General features: G+C 32.5%; 1 protein-coding gene across 3 annotated transcripts; it reads left to right on the top strand.

Annotated features, from left to right (window-relative positions):
* The first annotated feature begins 11,746 nt into the window (after positions 1–11,746).
* Positions 11,747–20,674, top strand: LOC115970838 (protein BREVIS RADIX). 3 transcript variants are annotated; one of them, XM_031090459.1, is made up of 6 exons: positions 11,747–12,110; positions 13,695–13,849; positions 17,515–17,918; positions 18,339–18,468; positions 19,261–19,625; positions 20,147–20,674. In XM_031090459.1, the coding sequence occupies exons 2-6, from the start codon at positions 13,736–13,738 to the stop codon at positions 20,223–20,225; spliced, it is 1,092 nt and encodes a 363-aa protein (XP_030946319.1). In that variant the 5' UTR covers positions 11,747–12,110; positions 13,695–13,735; the 3' UTR covers positions 20,226–20,674. The 3 variants fall into 3 exon arrangements, with proteins under 3 accessions (XP_030946319.1, XP_030946318.1, XP_030946320.1); XM_031090458.1 differs by having other exon boundaries at positions 13,682–13,849; XM_031090460.1 differs by having other exon boundaries at positions 13,682–13,849; positions 19,241–19,625.
* The last annotated feature ends 103 nt before the right edge of the window (positions 20,675–20,777 follow it).

Here is a 20,777-nt window from a genome sequence, read left to right as displayed (position 1 = left end):
GGATTAGGCAGATAAGACCGACTCTTCCTCGCTCAAAACCAAGATTATAACAGATATGGTAATTTCCATTACTGGAAATAAAAAATTTATAATAGAATAACTAAACCTTTGTTTTGCGCAAAAATATCATGACTTGAGGCTGTGAAATTTTCACATGTCATATGACCGACTCCTTTTCGCACAAAAGCTTTCCCTTAAGTGTTTTAGGCATCAAAAGACTTTCACTGAACTCTTTTTTTGCAAAAATTTCGACCTCTTATTTTGCGTGAAAATCATGACCCCCAGCATCTTGAATTTTTTGTACTTAATGAGATAAGAGTCAAGACTCCTTTTCGCTCGAAGACTAGACTATGCCTCATATAGACTTCCACCGAGTTCTCTCTTCTTCTTTTTTTCTTCTTTTTTTTTCGCAATTAATTTGCGCTAAAATCATGACCCAAGTGTCAGGAATTTTCGAGCATAATAAGACTTAACTACTTTTCACTCGAAAACTATGCCTTAGTGTTTTGGGCATGAAAGACTTCCACCGTGCTCTTTTGTTTCTTTTTGCAAAAATTCATGCCTCTTATATTGCGCAAAAATCATGATGAGATTGCGCCCACCCACCCCCAAACTTCCCAATCAGAGTTTTGGCAATTAATCTATGCGAGTGAGTGGGGTTGTGTTGGTGCCTCTTTAGAGATATTGGAGATTCTTATCATCCTTGATTTAAGTTCGAAGGCTAGGTTATATGATTGGTATGATGTTAGACATCTAACCCACCTAATAAACTAATCTTTTAGACTGTGATGACCAATAATTATATCATATCATTCAAGAGTTTCGCATGATTGATGTCCTTATTTTCTTTTTTTGTTGTAGGTACTATGTTTACTTATGGGCAAACAAACAGTATGCATGGCTTGTTTACTAAGTAAGGGTTTTATAATCTTTTACGGTGTGTTTGGTAAAGTAGATTTTAGGGAGGATAGAAAAAAAAAAGGAAAAAAATGAAGAGAAAAAACTTTTTGAAGAATGTTTGATTGGAAGAGAGACAAAGAAAAATGATGGTGGGATCCATGTGTTTTCTTGCGCATGAACTTATTAGTCCAATACATTGCTGCTTTTTTTTTTTTTTGGGCCTGGATGTTGGCTTCTTCTTTCTTTTATTTTTCTTTTTCTTTTCTTTTTTTCTTGGACGTTGCTTCTTTTTTTTTTTTTTTTCCTGGGGCAGGCTTTGTCCAATGTTGCTCTTCTTCTCCTTCTTTTTTCTTTGCTTTCTTTATGTTTTTTTGTTTTTTTTTTTTTTTTTTTTGTGTGTAGGCATGATTTTTTTTTCTAGATGTGATTTTTATTTTTTAATAAATTTGGGTGATTGCATTTTTTTTAATTGCGCATCATTTTTTAATAAGGGTATATGAGTAAATTTACACAAACTCACTTTTCTCATTCCTCCACTTTTCCACTCCCAACTAAATAAAAATGAGGGAAATTAAAATATTTTCTATTCTCCTACTTTTCTACCCTCCCATCATTTTCTATCATCTCACTTTTCCACCCCTCCAACCAAACAGACCCTTAGTGCAAGATTTATTCAAAATAATTCAAAGGATACTTCATGGAAAAAAAAAATGTGCAACTACATAATCTAAAATTGATTTTCGGGACAAAATGGGCTTCTGCCCTTTTCGGGTAAATTAATTAGCTTTATACCTTCTTTCCCAAACTAAATAGGGAAATGCCCCTCTTTTAAAACTCGATTTATGATAAATCGAGTTAGACCCTATAATGACGTTTTTTAAGATCTATAGTGACGTTTTTTAACTCGATCTCAATGAAATCGAGTTATAGGTAAAAAAATTGCCTATAACTCGATTTTATTGAAATTGAGTTAAAAAACGTCACTATAGGTCTTAAAAACGCCACTATAGCGTTTCAAAAAAAAATTTCTAACTCGATTTATCATAAATCGAGTTTTAAAAGAGGAGCATTTCCCTATTTAGTTTGGAAAAGATGGTATAAAGCTAATTAATTTGCTTGAAAAAGGCAGAAGCCCACTTTGTCCTTGATTTTCGTAACAACTTTTTTTTTTTAATGAAATTTGTTGGAATTTGGGAGTAAATAAATTTTATAATTCATTATTCTACATTAGGGTGTGGATCAAGCTCTTTGCTTGCAAATCAGTCCAACATGGAGATCTATAAAGATGTAATAAATGATTTAGCTAGTTCGAATTTTGGTTATTTGCTGAAGAACAAAGTTTCTCTCCAAACTAGTTTAGAGAGATATCTTTCAAACTTATCATATATTTTTATATTGAGTTTGAATTTTGAAAATCTAACTGTTGGATTGCAAGTTCTTATTATATCATTCGTGCCTACAAAATTTCAAGAAGATCAAAAATTAATTGCTATGTCATCAAACAAATGTTAAAATTTCAAGTTTTTGTGTTCTAAAATTGTGTATAAAAAATAAATATATCATTCGATTTGAACGGAGTTTGATATGCATGTTAAGAATATAAGGAACATGAAATGTAACGGTAAGATTTTCAAAATTCACACCTGATACTTTGTTCTTTGCTGAATTATCAAGCTCACCCATTCATTTTATATTTCATATTTTGAGTAGTACGTTTGGGCTACTGTTGAGGTGGTGTGTGTAAAAAGTGTATTTAAATTTGATACTAGTGTTTAGTGACTGATAAAAGATTCGAAATTTGTAAACTTTCATGTTAGTTGTAGTCTTCTAGGATTTTTTTTTTTTTTTTTTTCCTATTGATTTGTTGAAAATTAGCTAATAATGAAGTTTTAGTGTTTGTCTACGAGAGAATATTTAATTCAACTCATATTTGATATTAACTTTTTTTAGAGAATAATCATTAAACTTTGGTGGGGGCTTTGCAAAGGGTGAAGCTTTTTGGGTGTGTGACCAATGTCACGAGTCTAACCAGTAATAGAATTCTCCCTATTTCAAAAATTGTTCATTTTGTCCATTTTATGATTCAAATTTTTATTTTTTGAATATGACAGCTTACATATAGATTGCCACGTCATTTAGAATTTCAAATGATATAACAAGTTATATACTTTTAGAGTTGTAAAATTTAATATAGACCATACTATATATCCTATATTTTAAAGTTATTGTTAATTTGATCCATATTATTTTTAACTAGCAATCAATTTAATTCTTACTATCAAGTGATTAACGAAAATTGATTGTAAGTTAAAAATAATATAGACCAAATTGATGCCAATGCATGCATTTGAGTATTTAGAAAATACTGTTTCCTTTTACATGGAAACAGAAAGGCAACAAAAAAAAAAAAAAAAAAAAAAAAACCTTTGATACTTGCTTGGCCATTATTCAATCAATCAAATTCCTGCCTTGGCCTGTAGTGCTTGTATCTGCACCTTTGGTAGCCTTGGAATCAAGTTTAGCATAACAAAAAGGATTCCTGCAGTGATTAACATATCGATTAGTAAGTCTAAAATAGTACATAAATTTTTGTTTTTTTTTAGCAAGTAGAAAGCTAAGTGAAAACACGTATCTACAGTAGCTTCATGCAAACATAATAAGTAGGGTGTACGAATAATGCTTAAAAGCTCATATATTTGTATGACAGTCCAATTGGTCTCTTCTTTTAACAGGGCGGGGGGGTTAGTATGTTTTTATCTGAAACACAAAATCAAAAGATTTTAATAGCCAAAGTAATCAATCAAACATTGGAAATAGGTAAAGACTTGGGGATTGAGATGAAGATCTACTTTAGAGAGGATCGGTGATTGTCTTTATAATCACTTTTCAAAGTACATTATTATAAACTTGAAAACCGAACATTCCTAACGTTAAAAGTGGTCTAATCTCCTACATGTCCTTCATGTTTTCTAGGGCCTCTTATAAATTTGTTTGTTTGTCTTTTTTTTTACTATATTTTCTGTTCCCCTTGAAAAAGAAAGAGATTCAGGTTTTTTTTTTTTTTTTTTAATTTTTTTTTGAAAACTTCATCATTATGCTTACCTTGTCAACTACAAGCACAGCTTAATTAATCATCAATATAAAAGGCCCTAACTGAAAGGTTTGCATTCCAAATATTAAGATAAGCCCCACCCCAAAAAAGATAAAGAATTAAGATGAACAATAAGCTTAATTAAGAACTAAAAATTTTAAACGATTTGAATTAAAATACTTTCAATCAAACAAACATCATTGGAAATGTTCTAGTAAGTAAGCTCATAAAAAAATGATACTAGTCCCTGATTCTTACAAGTCACATGGATGGATGGGATGGGATGGGATGTGTGTCCCATTTTAATGAAATAGTAATAAATTACTTTCATATCTTATCACTGTTGTTTCTTTTACAAATACACATAGAGAGGAGATAAAGAGAGATGAAAAAAATAGCAAAGTGGCATTTAAAGTAATGATTTTTTTGAATTTGCCTCGTAAGCAAACTAATTGGAGTGAGGAGGGAAGTGGCTTTGGACCTTGACTATGCTTTTCTTGCTTAAGAAGATCTTGTAAGAGAACCCTCTTTATCTAAAGCTTGGCACTCTAAATATTGACACGTGGCAGAGACCCAGTTAAGAGAAAGAGAGAGAGACAAAGAGAGATATCAGTGTCAAAAGAACACTGTTGGTGGCAGTCAGAGAGAGAGAGAGAGAAATATAGGATATTGAGTTGGTTTGGTTGTCCCTCTATTCCAAGCATTCTTTGCTTAAAGAGAGGTTAGCCCCAGGAATAAAGCTAAGGACAAGGGCAGTAGTGGGTTAAAGTTAAAGCCACCTCTCTCTCTCTCTCTCTCTTTCACTTGCCCACATTGCCAAAGCACCCTCCACAGTCCCACACTTCATACTCAACCATTGCTGACAACCGACAATAGCCAGTAATAATCTCGATCTCTCTCTGTTTTTTTTTTTTTTTTTTTTTTAAATTACCTACATACTCTCTTCCCAAGAGAGACAACCCCAAGCGTATAGTCACCGGTCATAGCCGGTAGTCAGTGGCCAAGTGTCTGCTTACCGTACTATTTTTCTTCTGACTCTGAAGGTCTGACCACGTTAAGGAGGTCTGGTTTTACTCTGACCATGCTTACTCAGGTTATAGTAAAAATTGGACAATATATTTACACACATCTCGGGAACCAAATACCTTTTAATAGTAAATTAACGGTGTATAAATGCTCGTAAGATGCGGAAAACGGAAAGGGTTGGAGTTTAAGTCTCAAATAGGGAGTTTCATACACATATATACTTAGATTATATTAGAGTAAAATTTCTATCTAGTATCAAAAAACACCTTTAAATAGTATTGTTACGTTTTAATAATAATTTTATAACAAAACTTAAATGGTAAAATGTTAGTAGTTTTTATTTAAATTTTTACCTATATTATCAATTTATTACTTGATAAACTTTGCTGTGAAATTATTGAAAAAATATTCCTATAACTTTTAGGGTCTGTTTGATAGAGGAATTTGAGTAATGTTGTTTATATTTTTTTGAAATAAATGTGAATGAAAAAACATGTAAAAATATGTGTAATATTATTTAAAAACTAAAAACATATTACTAAGATTCCTTACCAAACATGCCCTTAGAACATCTTTCTGTTATACATAATACATGGAAGATTTTGCTACATTCCAATTTGGATTTTTGAATAGTGTTGATTCCTTGACCAGCGGCGGATCTAAGTAAGCTCACCCGTGCAATCTGATTGGACCATACGGTTTACGGATTGTACCTGGTGCAGTTGAGAGGATCAGATGACTTTGGCAGTAACTTTGGCTAAAGAAAGAACTACTCGTACCTAATTAGTCACGGTTGGTTGGTTCCTCCAATTTTCATGCTCTTTACAATGAATAGTTCTGGCTATGTCCATTAGTACACATGTAACATGCATATGTCATAATCTGTGCACAGTGAAACCTTTAAAGTTGTAATAATAGTGCCTGATGGAGATGGAGTGAGTACACATGATCAATATAGTACGAGCACAGCAGAATTGTTTATATAAATTTAAAGAGCAAATTTAAAGTTTCTCAAAAAAAAAAAAAAAAAAGAGCAAATTTAAAGACCTCCTTCAATTTTTTTTTTGGGTAACCGGGGAATGACCTCCTTCAATTGAACATAATAAAATATACCACGTGTATGAAGTTTGATACAGTTTATTAAGGTGTATTTTATATTAGCCCAGGGTTTTGTAAACATATATGTGAAGATGAGGATCCCTGATCCGATTTAAATGGGTAAACATATATGTAAGGATACACCTCAGACCTCGAGGACGAGTATTAACTGTGTGAGGCGCAAGAGGTTCAAACATCACAAAGGGAAGAAAGAAGACTCGGCACAAAATATGAGAAGGACGAAGGGAGAGGGGTGTAGAAGTCATTCCCTCCGCATTAAATACAAGACAATCACTCCTTTGCTCGTATTAATGAGAAAATGCCCATGAACAATGGTGACACAGCTAAGATTGCAAGGTAAAAACTTACTAGTATGTTCCGAATGAGAGAGAAGTCCTAGGAATGCAATCTCAGCCCTCCAAGTGTAGGATTAGGATGATTTGTGTTTAAATATAAAAGAAAAATTAAGATCCATATGGGGGGATCGAGAAAAATAGAGGAGAAGACTTTATAACCAAGAACTGAAATATTTATATAAGTGAGAAAGAAACACACATATATAAAATAGACATTCCTTGGGCCTGACCGAGGAGCCTCTTTTCTTCATAATTTGTTGCCCTAGTCATTTCATTTGCTTTTTTTTTTTAGAATCAATTTGCTTCTTATCTCATTGTGATTAACTTTAGCTTATTGAGTGATCAATATCCAACTTATTCTCTAACAAATCTATTGTGGTGGGCTTATTGGGCCACTGTCCGAGTCATTTTTGGTCAGTGGATCAAATTGCACCCTTACAATATATATATATATATATATATATATATATAATAGTTGCATTAACAATTAAAATACAAACATTTAACATTATCTTTTCTAAACACAAAAATTGTAATACAATTATGTATTTAAATCTACTCTTAAAACGAAAAAGAAAAAAAAAATGCTGATAGTGACTTCCATCTAAGAACTATTTTTATTTCCAGCCAAAGGCCCTGGAGTAAATTTATTGAAGCCAATGTTGGTAACTAAGCTGGTAACAAATCATTTGTGGCATCAACTTCATTATGCAATGTTGACATTGATGTTCTCTCGTTAGTTAGTTTGGAAATTATTAATGGCCATAAAAAGGCTATTGTACGTCAGAGATCATAGATGGATGCTTCAAGGAGCTACTTTAAATTGCATTGCAATCAACCTGAAAGGATGGAGTAAATATTTTATTAATCCCATGTATAGCTGTTGCTGTAAAGGTTTCGGATACAACTATTAATGGCTTTCTGACCCAATCATCTGCATGGCTAGTTCGGGAGAGAGAGAGAGAGAGATCTCCATGGCAAAGAATTGGGATGTTATTTTAGCTTTAGGCTACAGGAATTTCAAGTATTGGTCAAGATAATGAGGACCTTTTTGAAAAAAAAGCAATGCCAAAAAGTTTACAATTCATCAAGTTTAGAATGAGTGCATCGCATTCATTTTAGTTTGAATAATCTACTAGGTTTCATTTGCTAGCTAGTTGCACATGTGATGTGAGACCTTTAAGCACTTCTTTATTTTTATCTTTATTTATTTATCTTTGCTTGGCAAGCTTGGCTATGCTAATACATGCACATTTATTTTAAATGGGAAGAATAGAGGTGAGGCTAGATTCTAATATAGAAACCCTAATACTCTAACTTTTATTTTTATAGTAACTCTAGTACTTTTTTTTTTTTTAATTTTTAATTATAGACAATAGAATTTTAATATATAACGTCTGTTTTATGATGATTACTCTTTATCATAAAACTAAGATACCAATTAATTTTTGGTATAACCGAGATTCAATCCCTTATATATCTTATTTGGATAAATAAATAAAAAACTATTGCCTCAAAATGTTAAACAAACATGAGGAGAAAATAAAAATGTGAGAACCTAGAATATTGGATATTCGACTATCTGATGTTTAAGTTAGATTTCTCTCTTTTTTGTTATAAATATTTTATTTGTTAAACGAAAATTTAGCATTTTTTTTTCTTATTATTATAATTTATAAAAAAATACTAAACAATTTATTTTTAAGGAGAACTTCAACGGGAGTTCAAAAAAAAAAAAAAAAGGAGAACTTCAACGGCAATCCCACTAATGATAGTGGTCGGAAGCACTATTTTCACAACAATAAAACTTTAAATATGAAATTGATAAAAGTTAAAATTTAGGTATTAACATGATAATTACACCAAATTTAAATGTTATAAAATAGATTTTAACTATTTGTTTATAGTAATATACACTAGCCTCTTTTCACTATGCATATGTTTAAACTTGTTTTTTTTTTAATATATATTATTTTAAAGTTGTAACGCGTGTTTAGCAATTTTAAATTTTAATTAAACTATAACATTTTGAATTTGAAACCACAAGTAATTATAGTTTAGATATATACGCGTTCTAATTTACCGAATCAAGCAATGTAGCTTTTTTTCACAAGAACAATAAAATTTATCATCTAAAAAAAAGTAACATGAAATTTAACCATCTTTTTATAGTAGTATACACTAGCCACTTTCCACTATGCATATGTTCAAACTTCTTCTTTCTTTTCTTTTTTTTTTTTTCTTTTTAGAATACTAAGTATTTTTAACACACACACAAGGAGATGGAAGAAGTTTTTTAAAGAAACTTATAGTGGAGTATATCCAAAAAGGTCTAAGTCTTGGATACACAGCACATGCTTTAAACCTCTTTAACTCACACTCATTTTCCAATGTGGGATTAAACTTTATATATACGTGTTTGGTGATTTTAATTAAACTATAACATTTCGAAGTTGAAACTGCAAGTAATTATAATTTAACTAATTCCAGAATCAAGCAATGTGGTTATTTTTTGGAAATACAAAAACAATGGTCATTCTATTATAGATATAGGTTAGAATTTGAACATTTGTCAAGTGCTCATAATGATTACTCTTTATTAGTTGGCTAAGACATCAATAAATAACGTTGTCCAACCAAAAACCAAACCCAACAAATCCATTTAACCTTAAGTCACCCAAGCCTAAGATCATCACTCATTACAAATGCTAGGTCGATGGCGGGTCCTTACCGTCAAAACCGAACAATCTCGGGTGAAGTGGCAAGTTTTTCCCATTTGAAAACCTAATGAAACTAACTTGTTGAACTCTATAGACACCACTGTTCTTCATTGGACTTCGATACCACCATAAGTTGTTCAAGCTTCGTTTAAGAGATATAGAGAGATTTCTACCAAATTTGGTAAAATATTTTCCATAATTGGTGAGATTCCCACCAAATCAGCTGAGATCTCTCCTAGATTTGGCAAGAGTTCCACTAGGTCTAGTGGCACCAACAAAGTTTGCATTTCGTAAACCCACCATTTTTGGGTTAGTTGTCAAGTTCATATCAAACCTTTTTTGGGGTTGGATATCCCTACTATTAATGTTTTTATGGTGTAGGTAGGATTTGGATCCTTATTAATAGGCTTTACTAATATATATATATATATATATATAGTTCACTATACATTTGATGTAACTCTTTATGATATTACTCGAGCTTATAATTTTTTTATAGGATTAATGTTTTGGAAATCCAACTGATGGATTACATATTTTTGTTACTCTAAATATGTAAGACAAAAATATTGATATTACTTACTATTTAATCCAAAAAATTGTGTTTTGTAGATGATTTTAAAGTTAAAAAGCTTGAAATTTAAACATTTTATAATGAGATTGTTATTGATCTCCAATCATCCTAATATTTTGCAAGCACATAGATGATGTAATCTAATAATTGATTTGTGAAAATACTTTTTCAATGAAAAGTTATGGATTGGTGTAACTTCACAAAGAGTTCCACCTGTTGTAACTATATATACACATACACAAACCAATGTTTAAAAATCTTGACTCAACAAGCTAGTCCTATCGGTTCGTGTAAATTGAGTCCTAAATCAACTCGGTCCACTTAAGAGACAAAGAAAGAAAGAGTCACAAGCTAAGTGAAAGAGACAAATAAAATTAAAAAAAGCTTCTTCTTTTTTTTTTGCGTTGTTGATGAACAATATCTCATGAGTATATTGAGGTATTGTTCATTTGTTGTACTATGCAATACATTATTAAGTCTGCTGAGGTTTTTTTTTGGGTTGATTATGTAAAATTTTGACAGAATATAATATATGGCGAGCCTAGTAGGAATGCTCTAAGTAAGGGGAGTGAGAGTAGTAGTTGGATGTCTTATATGATTAAAATAAAGGGTAAAATTTAGGTACAATTACCTTAGGTAGAGTACATTACATTAAGTTCCTCAATTGAATTCAAACACTTGATTACTTTGAATTTAATTGCTATTGAAAAGATAACGCTACTTATTTCATATTAATCAAAACCAATAATCCTCCTTTTGTTTCAAAGTTAAAATCCTTTCAGGTATTTAGTGTGACGTGCAAGATTTATTAAGCATAAACCTCCAAAACCTTCGACTTAGCAACCAAACTGCCATTACCATTGGTTCCAATGGCCGGAATGTCAGCACCTGCCATTGGAACAGTGGCACCGATAGTCGAAATGACAGCTTTTACAATTTGAATTGTGGTTCCAGTGGTTGGACCGCTGGCACATGTCATCGAAGTAATGGCACCAGTGACCAAGTCACCAAATAAGGGAGGGGAGGGCCACTATGTATTTTTGTAAAACGTTTTACCAAAATTTTTAAGGTAAAATGTTTTACAATTTTTTACAAAAGATTTTATAGTTAATAGAAAATATTTTATAAGTTTGACCATATTTAACATAGCATCACTCATTGTTGAACTTGATGCTAGAGCTGTTGTGGATGTTTTCAGCAATGCCCAGTATGTGAATAATGTTATATCTCCTATTTTGGATGACTGTAGAATGCTTAGCACCCGTTTTAGTCAGATCCAATTTCACCATTGCTATCGTGAAGGTAATCGAGTTGCTGACATGTTAGCTAGGATGAGTCATAGCCAAGAAGCTGATTGTATTGCTTTTTCTAGTCCGCCTGTGGACGTCTTAAACGCCTTTGAGAATGATTGTAATGGAGGCTATGTGAACAGGCTGTGTCCTGCCCCTCTTGTAATATCTTAGTTCTTTTTTTTATTGAATTCGTCTTTCATAAAAAAAAAAAGTATGTTTTTCTGGACATAAATAATGTTGTTGTTGCTGATTTACTAGCATCCTAATAATATTCATGATGATATATTTAAAAAAAAAAAAATTGCAAACAAACACTTAGAAATGAAAAAATATTTTAATTAAAAACAAATGAAATTTATTTAAATCCAAATAAAAAAATCTAATTTACAACACCAAATATACAGTACAAAGTTTCACTTAAACCAATTGTATCAGTCCTGCATCTCAGTACCTTTACGGGTCCTAGACATGTGGACCCTTTCTGTCCTCCCCTGCTTAAGACCATTTGTTATTTTTTCTCTTTAAAAAAAAGAAAAAAAGACCATTTGTTGTTCAACTCTTAAAAATACTCTCGCTCTCTCTCAACGGTTTCCCAGTAACGGACACACAGGATTTACCGTTACTTTTTAAATTTTTTGATCCACAAGCTCAAACGAGAAATGGAAACGCCGTGAAGGGTCAGTGTCTATATAAATACCCAAACCCCAACTGGTCTCTCTTCTCTCTTTCAATTCGTAACGTAAAACCCGGAGCTAGCTCCTTGTCCGATACTTTCCCTTTTTGTTTCGTGTTACATTTCGGATCCCCAACCCGATATTTCTATATTTCCTCCCTTCTTCGAGTTCTCCGTTCCATATTTATCTCCCTTTCCTTCCTTCTTTCTTTTAATCCCATTTTCTTTGATTCTTCACTACAATCTATATATTTTTGACGGTGGGTGATGATATTATTAGCAGCAAAACACAAAAGAGATTGGTTTCAGTTACTTTTTTGAACCAAAGCAAGCTCAACAGACAACAGAGTTCTCACTCTATTGCCTTCTAATCAGACAAGGTGAGAGAATATCTCAATTTCTTTTTTATTACATGTATGCACTTTCTTCAAAATAACCAAACACAATGTTATTTTCATTTTTTTAAGGTTTTGGTTTGCTTTTGCTTTTGCTTGTTCTTCAGTTCAATATAGCATCTTTCAATAAATCATGGGCCACAGTTATTTATTTATTTAATTTATTATTTAATGTTATTTTGAAAATATTAGCTTATTTTACAGTGGAAAATAAAAAAGAAGTGGGTGTGGGCTAAAGAGTGAAAGAAAGACAAAGAAGGGGGAACAGTTGAGTTGAGTTGAGTTGGGTTGGGGTTTGGGGGGGATTGGGTTTTGGGTAAGTCGCTTTCGAGTAATAATGGTTGCAATTTAATAATAGAGGGACTCTCTTGGTCTAAAGGCCAATGTCATCCTTTTTTTTTTTTTTTTTTTTGATAATCATGTCATCCTTATTCTCATGTCTCTTTGTCCACTCATGTACCGCTTTCATTTCTCGACCACCTAAACAAAAACAAAAGAGACACTCTGAGAGTTTTTCCCGTTTTTGTTTTTGTTTTTGTTTTATTTTACTGTTATGTTTTTTTTTTTTAATGGTTCTCTGACTAAGTTGCTTTTGGAATTCTTGAAAACCGAGGAGTATTGTGCTTTGCTTTACACAGTAGATAAAAGTAGTAACCGGGTTTTTATTGGGTTATTATTTGATGGGTTTTAAATTTTAATAGAAAAAAAAAATTGTTGTCAGAAACTTCGGCTTCCACAATCTTTGATTCTTTTTATTTGGGTAAAAAAGCACACACATAAAAATCACAGTCGGTCGCTATAATGAGACCACTTTCAAATAGTGTGCAGTAATGTATGGCTGCCCACATTTTGTTTCCTTTTCTTTCTTTCTTTTTCAATTATTGACTCACTATTTTATGTCTTAACTCTTCTCTGATCCCGAGCGACCCTCTTTGCTTTTGCTTCACTTTACTCTTTCTCTCCGGGACCAACTTGTTTTCTTGGAAAACAAATGCGAAAATTAAAATGAGAATATATAAACCATAGAATAGAATAGAATAGAAGAGATAGATACCTCCAAATTTCCATTTTTCTATTAGATTAAGATTGGTCACGTCAGTGCCTTTTTTTTTTTTAAGAGAGAAAAATGTCCCATTTAACGATGTGTCCTCCTCCTCCTGAACCAAATAGAATATAGAGAATGTTCTCTCATTTCCTGTCGATTGGCCAAATTTACCCCTAGAAAATTCGTTCCACCATGGACAATACAGTAATTTCATAAAAGAAAACATAACACTTTAATCCCCAGAAAGAGAAAATTTGTACAGTCCCCTCCAACTCTAATAATAAAGGCATAAGTTGTGTGCTCTACTTTTTTATTATATGGTTCGACAATCAATATATGATGATGATGTACTTCTGTAAAGCCGTAAATAGCTTCTTCAACAATGCTGACTGACAAAATTACGTAAATTTGTCTACTTTAGAAATAACAGTTGTATTGTATTGTACTTTTATTATTTTATAAATTTGAACTTATTATTATGTGATGGTATATTGAAATGAAAAATTTATAGTTGTTGATTGCAGGGGTAAAAAGTTAAAGAGCGAAGAATAATAAATAAATAAAAATGTTTACATGCATAGCATGCTCAAAACCAGAGGATGGTGGTGATGATGAAGGAGGAGTGCGTGGCAGTGGCACCCCAAGTACAAAAGAAGCCGTCAAAAGCCTGACTGCGCAGGTTCCTAATCCTACACCATTTCTCTCTCTCTCTCTTTCTCTCGATATATTGCTTGTGCCAAAAGTTAAGTCTAGTGTTTTAATGCACGGGTCCCGATATAATGTGTGACAAATTTTGAACAAATGTCTATATTGTGTCGATTTTTATATTATATTAAGAAAATTATAAATTTTTTATATAATGTTTTGAAATTGATTGTCACTCGTATAATGAAAAAAATATTTTTGACATTCATTTGATATCGATCAAGTGACATTTTTTATCAATCAGTTATAAAGATTAGTAGTAAAATTAGTTACATCTTCCTATAAAAAATAATTTATTATAATATATCTTTGGCTTTTTTGATTTTGATATATGAATATATGGTGATTTTCCTTCGTCTACAATCAATGCTTATGCTTTTTGAGAATCTTTTTTCCTTCTGTGTGAAAACGAACAAAATGATAACCCCATAAGGAGGGTCTGATATTGTGGGGACCATTTATTCTCTAACTTTGGCATCTTTCACGCCTATAGAGAGATCGATGATGTACGTACTATATCTATACTTACTGTAAAACAATATAAAGCCAATATAGGGTAGTAGTACTAATTAATATATACTATTATCAGGTCCCAATACAAATATATAAAATAAAAATAATTATTATTATATATATTAGGTGGTACTGTTGCGTGTTCGTGTTATATGCATTATAATAGAATCTCTTTTTTGTCAAGCCCCAGCAGAGCTGAGCTATTTTATTCATTTTATATATATATATATATATAGAGCTAATAATAATAACAATATTGAATATCTGTCACGTGCCACCTTTTACAACTATTACCCCTAAAGCTAAGCCTATAGCCCTATACACATAACTCTATGTGCTTTCTTTCTTCTTCACGTCCTAGAAAAGATTGCCTGCCAAGAAAACCTTCCTACAATTATTCTTTTTTGTTGCCTCAAATCTCAATGCCTTCTTATGCAGTGATGATGAGTGAACAAATTAATTGGCTTATGATCCTTAGCTGGATTAAATAATCCATGAGTCTAGTAACACAACAAATTTCACGGTCATTGAAGTGGCAAATTTGTGATTAGTGTACAATGACGATGGATATTGCACTAATCACAATCTTGTCATCTCAATTGGTTGCGATTAAAGTTGTGAAATTTTTTGTATTTGGCGGGAAATATCTGTCTGTTTGGATTCCTTTGTTCAGTTTGGTCCTTGGGTTTTTGTTGTCTCTGTTACTAGAAAATGAATATTACATAATAAGTCAAATTCCAGTTATTCCGGGTTGAACCGTACACCAAAATTATTACTCAAGTTCTGTAAAAGATAAATATACACACAGTCTCGAAGTTATATGTTGGTGGACATGATGATAGTGTTGGTGTTTTGGTCAAGTCTTCCTAGGTAATAGCAGAAACGTAAGAATGGCAAACGCAATCCAGCTTAAAGCAGTAGTGGGGATCTAGGGGAAAAGACAAGAGACACACTAGGAAAAAGACTGCCAAATAAATATTCTTGGTGTGACCCACCATTGAATTCTTGTCGATTTTCTGTATAATTAGAACTGCTATGTGCTATCTTATAGCATAGAAAAGGAGATTTTGTGAATGACACCCCAACCAAGGATCAGCCCATAGCAGATAAAGTACTTATTCATTTCAGATTGTGTCTTTTTTTTTTGCTAAATCATTTCAGATTGTGTCTTTATTTTTTTTTGCTAAATCATTTCAGATTGTGTCAAGACTTAACACTATATCAACCTTGACTATACAGTATACATGATGGCTCTTTATTCTTCAGTCACATATAGAAAGTGCCCCTTATATTTTTGTACCCTTTGCTTCTCAGAAGTTTATACCGTATAGACAACAACTGTGGCCTTCTGGTAGAGGCACTTTTAATGCCCTATTCTCAGCATTTCAAGCCAAAACTTTTTGTAAATCAATTTAACACTTAGACATGTGATTACTCAGATCATTTGGATTGATTTATTTGATTGCATGGAGGCGTTGCACAAGTTTCTATCGATTCTTACATTGGGCATTATTAGGTTGAAATTGAAATATAAGCTCTAATTTTAACTAGTCCTTTTGTAAGGTTGACTAACTGGACCCTAGTGATGTTAGCTTTCTTAAGGTTTGGCTGTCCTACTCATAGTTGTCAATATCGTACAATATGTATCGTGTACAAAAAGTTTCATATTGTAAGGGCGTAGCGTTAGTGCTCATGAATCGTCCGATATATAGGTGCGTATCGTATGAATCGTATCATATCAATAAATCATACGTTTCGTACAATATATAAACATGTGGGTCTAAAATGGGTTTTTTTTGTTAAAATTTGTGGTTTTATTTGATTTAAACAAGTTGTTAGAATTTTTTAACACAAAATTATTGGGAAATTTAATTGAGTCTAATAAAATAGCAAGTCCATGAGTTTTTTTTTCCTCCATTCTCTTTCTCCTACAAAATTTAGACTATACTCATAACACTCACTTTCATATGTGTAAATTTATTTTCTATGCTATTAATAATGTATGAAATGAAAATATAATTATCTTTTGTTTTGTTATTATTATTTTGAGTCTAAAAAGCTAGAATGCCAAGAAAAAATATAAAGAAAAAAATTATTAGAATAAAAAAACCAAAAAAAAAAAAAAAAACTAAATGTTGATAATAAAGAAGAAAATGTCCATGAAAAAATAATTTTGCAAGATGCTGAACATGATGATAATATTGACTTAAATGGAGTTTATTAGCCAAGATGATGAAAAAATATTATTATTTTGATTCATATATCGTGTATTACTTTTGAGTTTAATCAATTTGAATGTGCATGTTATAAACATAAGTTAATTTGATTTATTTAGTTAGCTTTGTTAAATTTTATTACAAAAGTAATGATTAAATTGGTCATTAGTTGAATATATTTTGAATTTATAATTAATATACCTTTTATATATGTATATCTATAATTATTTTATAATTTTATTAGGCGTTTGTGTATCTTATGATACACAATTCGATACGATACACGATACAGAAAAATAAAAAATCGATTCACTATATGATTCACGATTTGACAACTATGGTCCTATTTACTGTGCTTCCCATGCCATGTGCTTCCTCCAATACTGAAATTATAGTGTAGATGTAACTAGCTTACTCAAGTTATGCCATTACATAATTTAGTAGAATATTTTAGGAAATTATAATTTATTGGGAAATACAATTTTTTTAATATTAAAATATATGCTTCTATTGAAGTGAAGTCGTTTTCAATAAACATTTTTATCCTTATCAGTAGAACATTTAACATGAGTAAATGGACTGTCACCAGTGGAACACCTGGCATAAATGGGAGTCTACTTTTATAGATGAGAGACATAAACTGCAATGGATCAAAGTTCTTTCTCGTCAACCAACATTGGCATTATACCTCATATTGAAGTTGTGCAAATTTATCATGCCATTGATGTGTATAGATAGAAGTCTGCTATATGCACCTCTATTTTAGCATCCAGTCTAACTAACCAAGCTAAATGTTCAGCAATATGTCTATAACATTGAATTGCTAATCATATGATTATAAATTTTTCTAATGAAAACATACATAGCTTTACTGAACATTCTATTAACCATGGATTTTAATAATGTACAGATAAAGGATATGGCATTGAAATTTTCTGGTGCTTATAAGCAATGCAAGCCCTGCACTGGCTCCAGCAGCTACAAGAGAGGCCAGCGCCCTTACCCAGACTTTGATACTGCTTCAGAAGGGGTTCCATACCCCTATCTTGGAGCAGCAAGCTCGAGTTCCACACCTGCATGGGATTTTACAAGTTCTAGTCACCATCCTACTACAAGATCTGACTCAAGATTTACTGGGGTATTTAGAGGTGACCAGACCCCTGGAGGGATGTCTATATCTGCGCAGTCTTGTGATGTGGTGCTTGAGGATGAGGATGAGCCTAAGGAGTGGATGGCACAGGTGGAGCCTGGTGTTCACATTACTTTCGTGTCTCTACCTAATGGTGGAAATGATCTTAAACGAATTCGTTTCAGGTACAATATCATGGAAATTAAACTCTGGAAATTGTCTATTGCTTGAATTCCGAATAACTGGTTGAAGTAAAAGTATTTTCTCTACACCCCCCAAAAAAATTAACCTGTGGTGGACGTTAACTGGGGACTAATTTATTTGTCAGTCCTAGCATGGCCTACTGCTGCACTGCCAGCTATGGGCCAAAGTCTTGTAGCTCTCTCATGTTGGAGATAACTATTGCATCAATTAGTCCTATCTCCATCCTTTCTAATGAATGAGGTGGTTAGTCTAACCTTCGGGCCTACTTGAAAGTATTTTTAGCTTTCCAGTTCAGATAAAATATGAAATGGACCTCAAATTTATGATCCAGATTTTAGCTGCTAAAGCTTAGTTGCCCTGTACAGCTGTAAACTGACATTACTTTGCATTTAAATTTGAAGCCGAGAGATGTTCAATAAATGGCAAGCTCAGCGATGGTGGGGTGAGAATTATGATCGGATCATGGAGCTTTACAATGTCCAGAGATTCAACCGGCAAGCTCTTCACACTCCTCCAAGGGCGGATGATGAGGTAAACTGCTTCTTATGTCTTTTCACTTGATTAGCATATTAAGTCTAGCATAAATAGCATTATAGAATAATTCATTCCATAATCTAGAGTAAGAACAATGCTTTTCCTCTAGTCATGTTAAAACCTTGTCTATATAAGAAAACTTCAAATTTCGGGTCTTTATAAAACCTCTTAAATGCCTACAAGTGAGCTCTTTATTTTCCTTAATTGTGAACATGGACCAAATAGTCAATAAAGCCATTGAATCTCCTTGGGCTGGGACGAATGGCTTTATTCATCTATTTTGAATGATAAGAACAGCATTCCTCAGACTCATAACTCTGTCAGAACAGGTTGTTGGGGAAAAGAAGATAAAACAGGACAAATCTTGGGTTTCACCACCTAGAATCTGCATGAAAACCCTTTAGTTTCACCACCTAAGGGTGCTTAGAATCATCGCCAATCTTAGAGAGATGTCTCTAAATTCAAGATTTAAAAAGAAATCTAGTTTAAAGTTAAAAAATAATTTAAAAAAAATTCTTGAAAAATAATAAGTTATGAAATAAAATTGACTGAACTCCTTACATCAATAACTTTCTGGTAGATCATTTGATATAACAACTTGCATTAGACAGATATTTGGCAATGGTTTAAATTGAAATGTTTTTGAATGTGGAGGGATTAATTTGAAAACCATCCCTAAACTATGCGGTTTACATTTAAAATGTAATTTGCCTTAAATATTTGTTTCTCTAGTTCGAATAAAGATAGCTAATTTATAATGTACTAACAGATGCTTGTACTCTTCAACAGCCTAGAGATTCTACATACACAAAGCTGGGATCAGCAAGGGGGAGCCCTGTTGCTTCATCATTCAACAAGGAGTGGACACCAAGGAACCACTATAGACCGTCTGGAAGTAAAGGGTATTATCCATCTGACCCTATGGATCAAGGTGGTGGGCACAATTACAATGCAGGATCAAGTGCGTATGGTATGGGGACATCATATATGGATGCATCACGGACGACAACCTCATCTAGGGATGAGGCTTCAGTTTCCATTAGCAATGCCAGTGACCTGGAGACAGAATGGGTTGAGGAAGATGAACCTGGGGTGTACATTACCATCAGGCAGTTAGCTGATGGTACTAGGGAGCTTCGGCGTGTCAGGTTCAGGTAATGAAATCATCTTTTACATCATGTTTCTTGTAGCATCATTTGGTGGCCAAGAAGGCTGAGGATGAAAAAGATTTATGAACTTAGAGGACTCAGTTCTTTAATTTTTATAAACTCCGAACTCGAAATTTTCATTTCCTCAGATTCCTAGGCTGCCTAAGAGAGCATATTAATTTAATTAATAGTTTTCAGAAACCACAGAAAAATGGAATTATGATTGAGTAGAATTTTCCCAACTTCAAAACACCATTCCCAGGATTAATAAACTGATATGATATGTTGGCTTGGAATCAATTTCAGTTGCCTTATTTATTGAACTTTAGATTTTAGATTAACTGGAGAAAAATGGGATAATTTCATGTAATGTCATCAATGTATTACCTTCTTTTTAAATACTCACCAACTTTAAAGGTAATGGCAGATACACATTAAAATTCATGAATAGTTTTTGGCATTTAATGGAATCTTTTGCTTATAGGGTGAGGTAGGTGTCTTGACAATTTTCATTTTCATTTGCACAGCCGTGAAAAGTTTGGGGAGGTGCATGCAAAGCTGTGGTGGGAAGAGAACAGAGAAAGAATACAAACTCAGTACCTTTAAAATTTTGATTTAAATGACATACATTACTACAGATGAGAGTAAAGAAGTCAGGGAGCATGTGGATGTCTCAAACAGGTGGAATCATTAAACTTTGTTTCTTGGAATATGACAGTATGAATCCATATGCTGTAATAGAGCCTTTATAGAGAATTGTACCAAACCACCACAAGTGGTGGTTAAAAGTTAAAACTGAGTTAACATTACTTCATCAAACACGTAGCATATGAGCTATCATCACTAGTGGTGATGGCTCCATTTTGTGTAAAGGCTCTTTTCACTGAGATGTCCAAATGAGTCCTTTTTTGTCCCTGTATTTGTTCTTATGATTATTATCACCTATTAGTGATTTTTTTAGGGCCTCCTTTTGCCCACTTAAGACTTTCAAGTCTTTGGGCATCATGGCCTTATTTGGCTCTCCAATTATATACCAGAGTTTGTTATTTGTTATACAAATTTGAGAAATTGAATTGAAATCATTCCTGGTCTTATATAGAGAACTGTATTGCTGCGGATTGTGTTCTTTAGGAGGCTGGTGTTAAAATTCTGTATTTG

The sequence above is a fragment of the Quercus lobata genome, chromosome 12 (genome assembly GCF_001633185.2).
Source record: "Quercus lobata isolate SW786 chromosome 12, ValleyOak3.0 Primary Assembly, whole genome shotgun sequence".
NCBI classification, from domain to species: domain Eukaryota; kingdom Viridiplantae; phylum Streptophyta; class Magnoliopsida; order Fagales; family Fagaceae; genus Quercus; species Quercus lobata.
The sequence above is the reverse complement of the archived record's forward strand: the minus strand, read 5'-3'. Positions and strand labels throughout refer to the sequence as shown.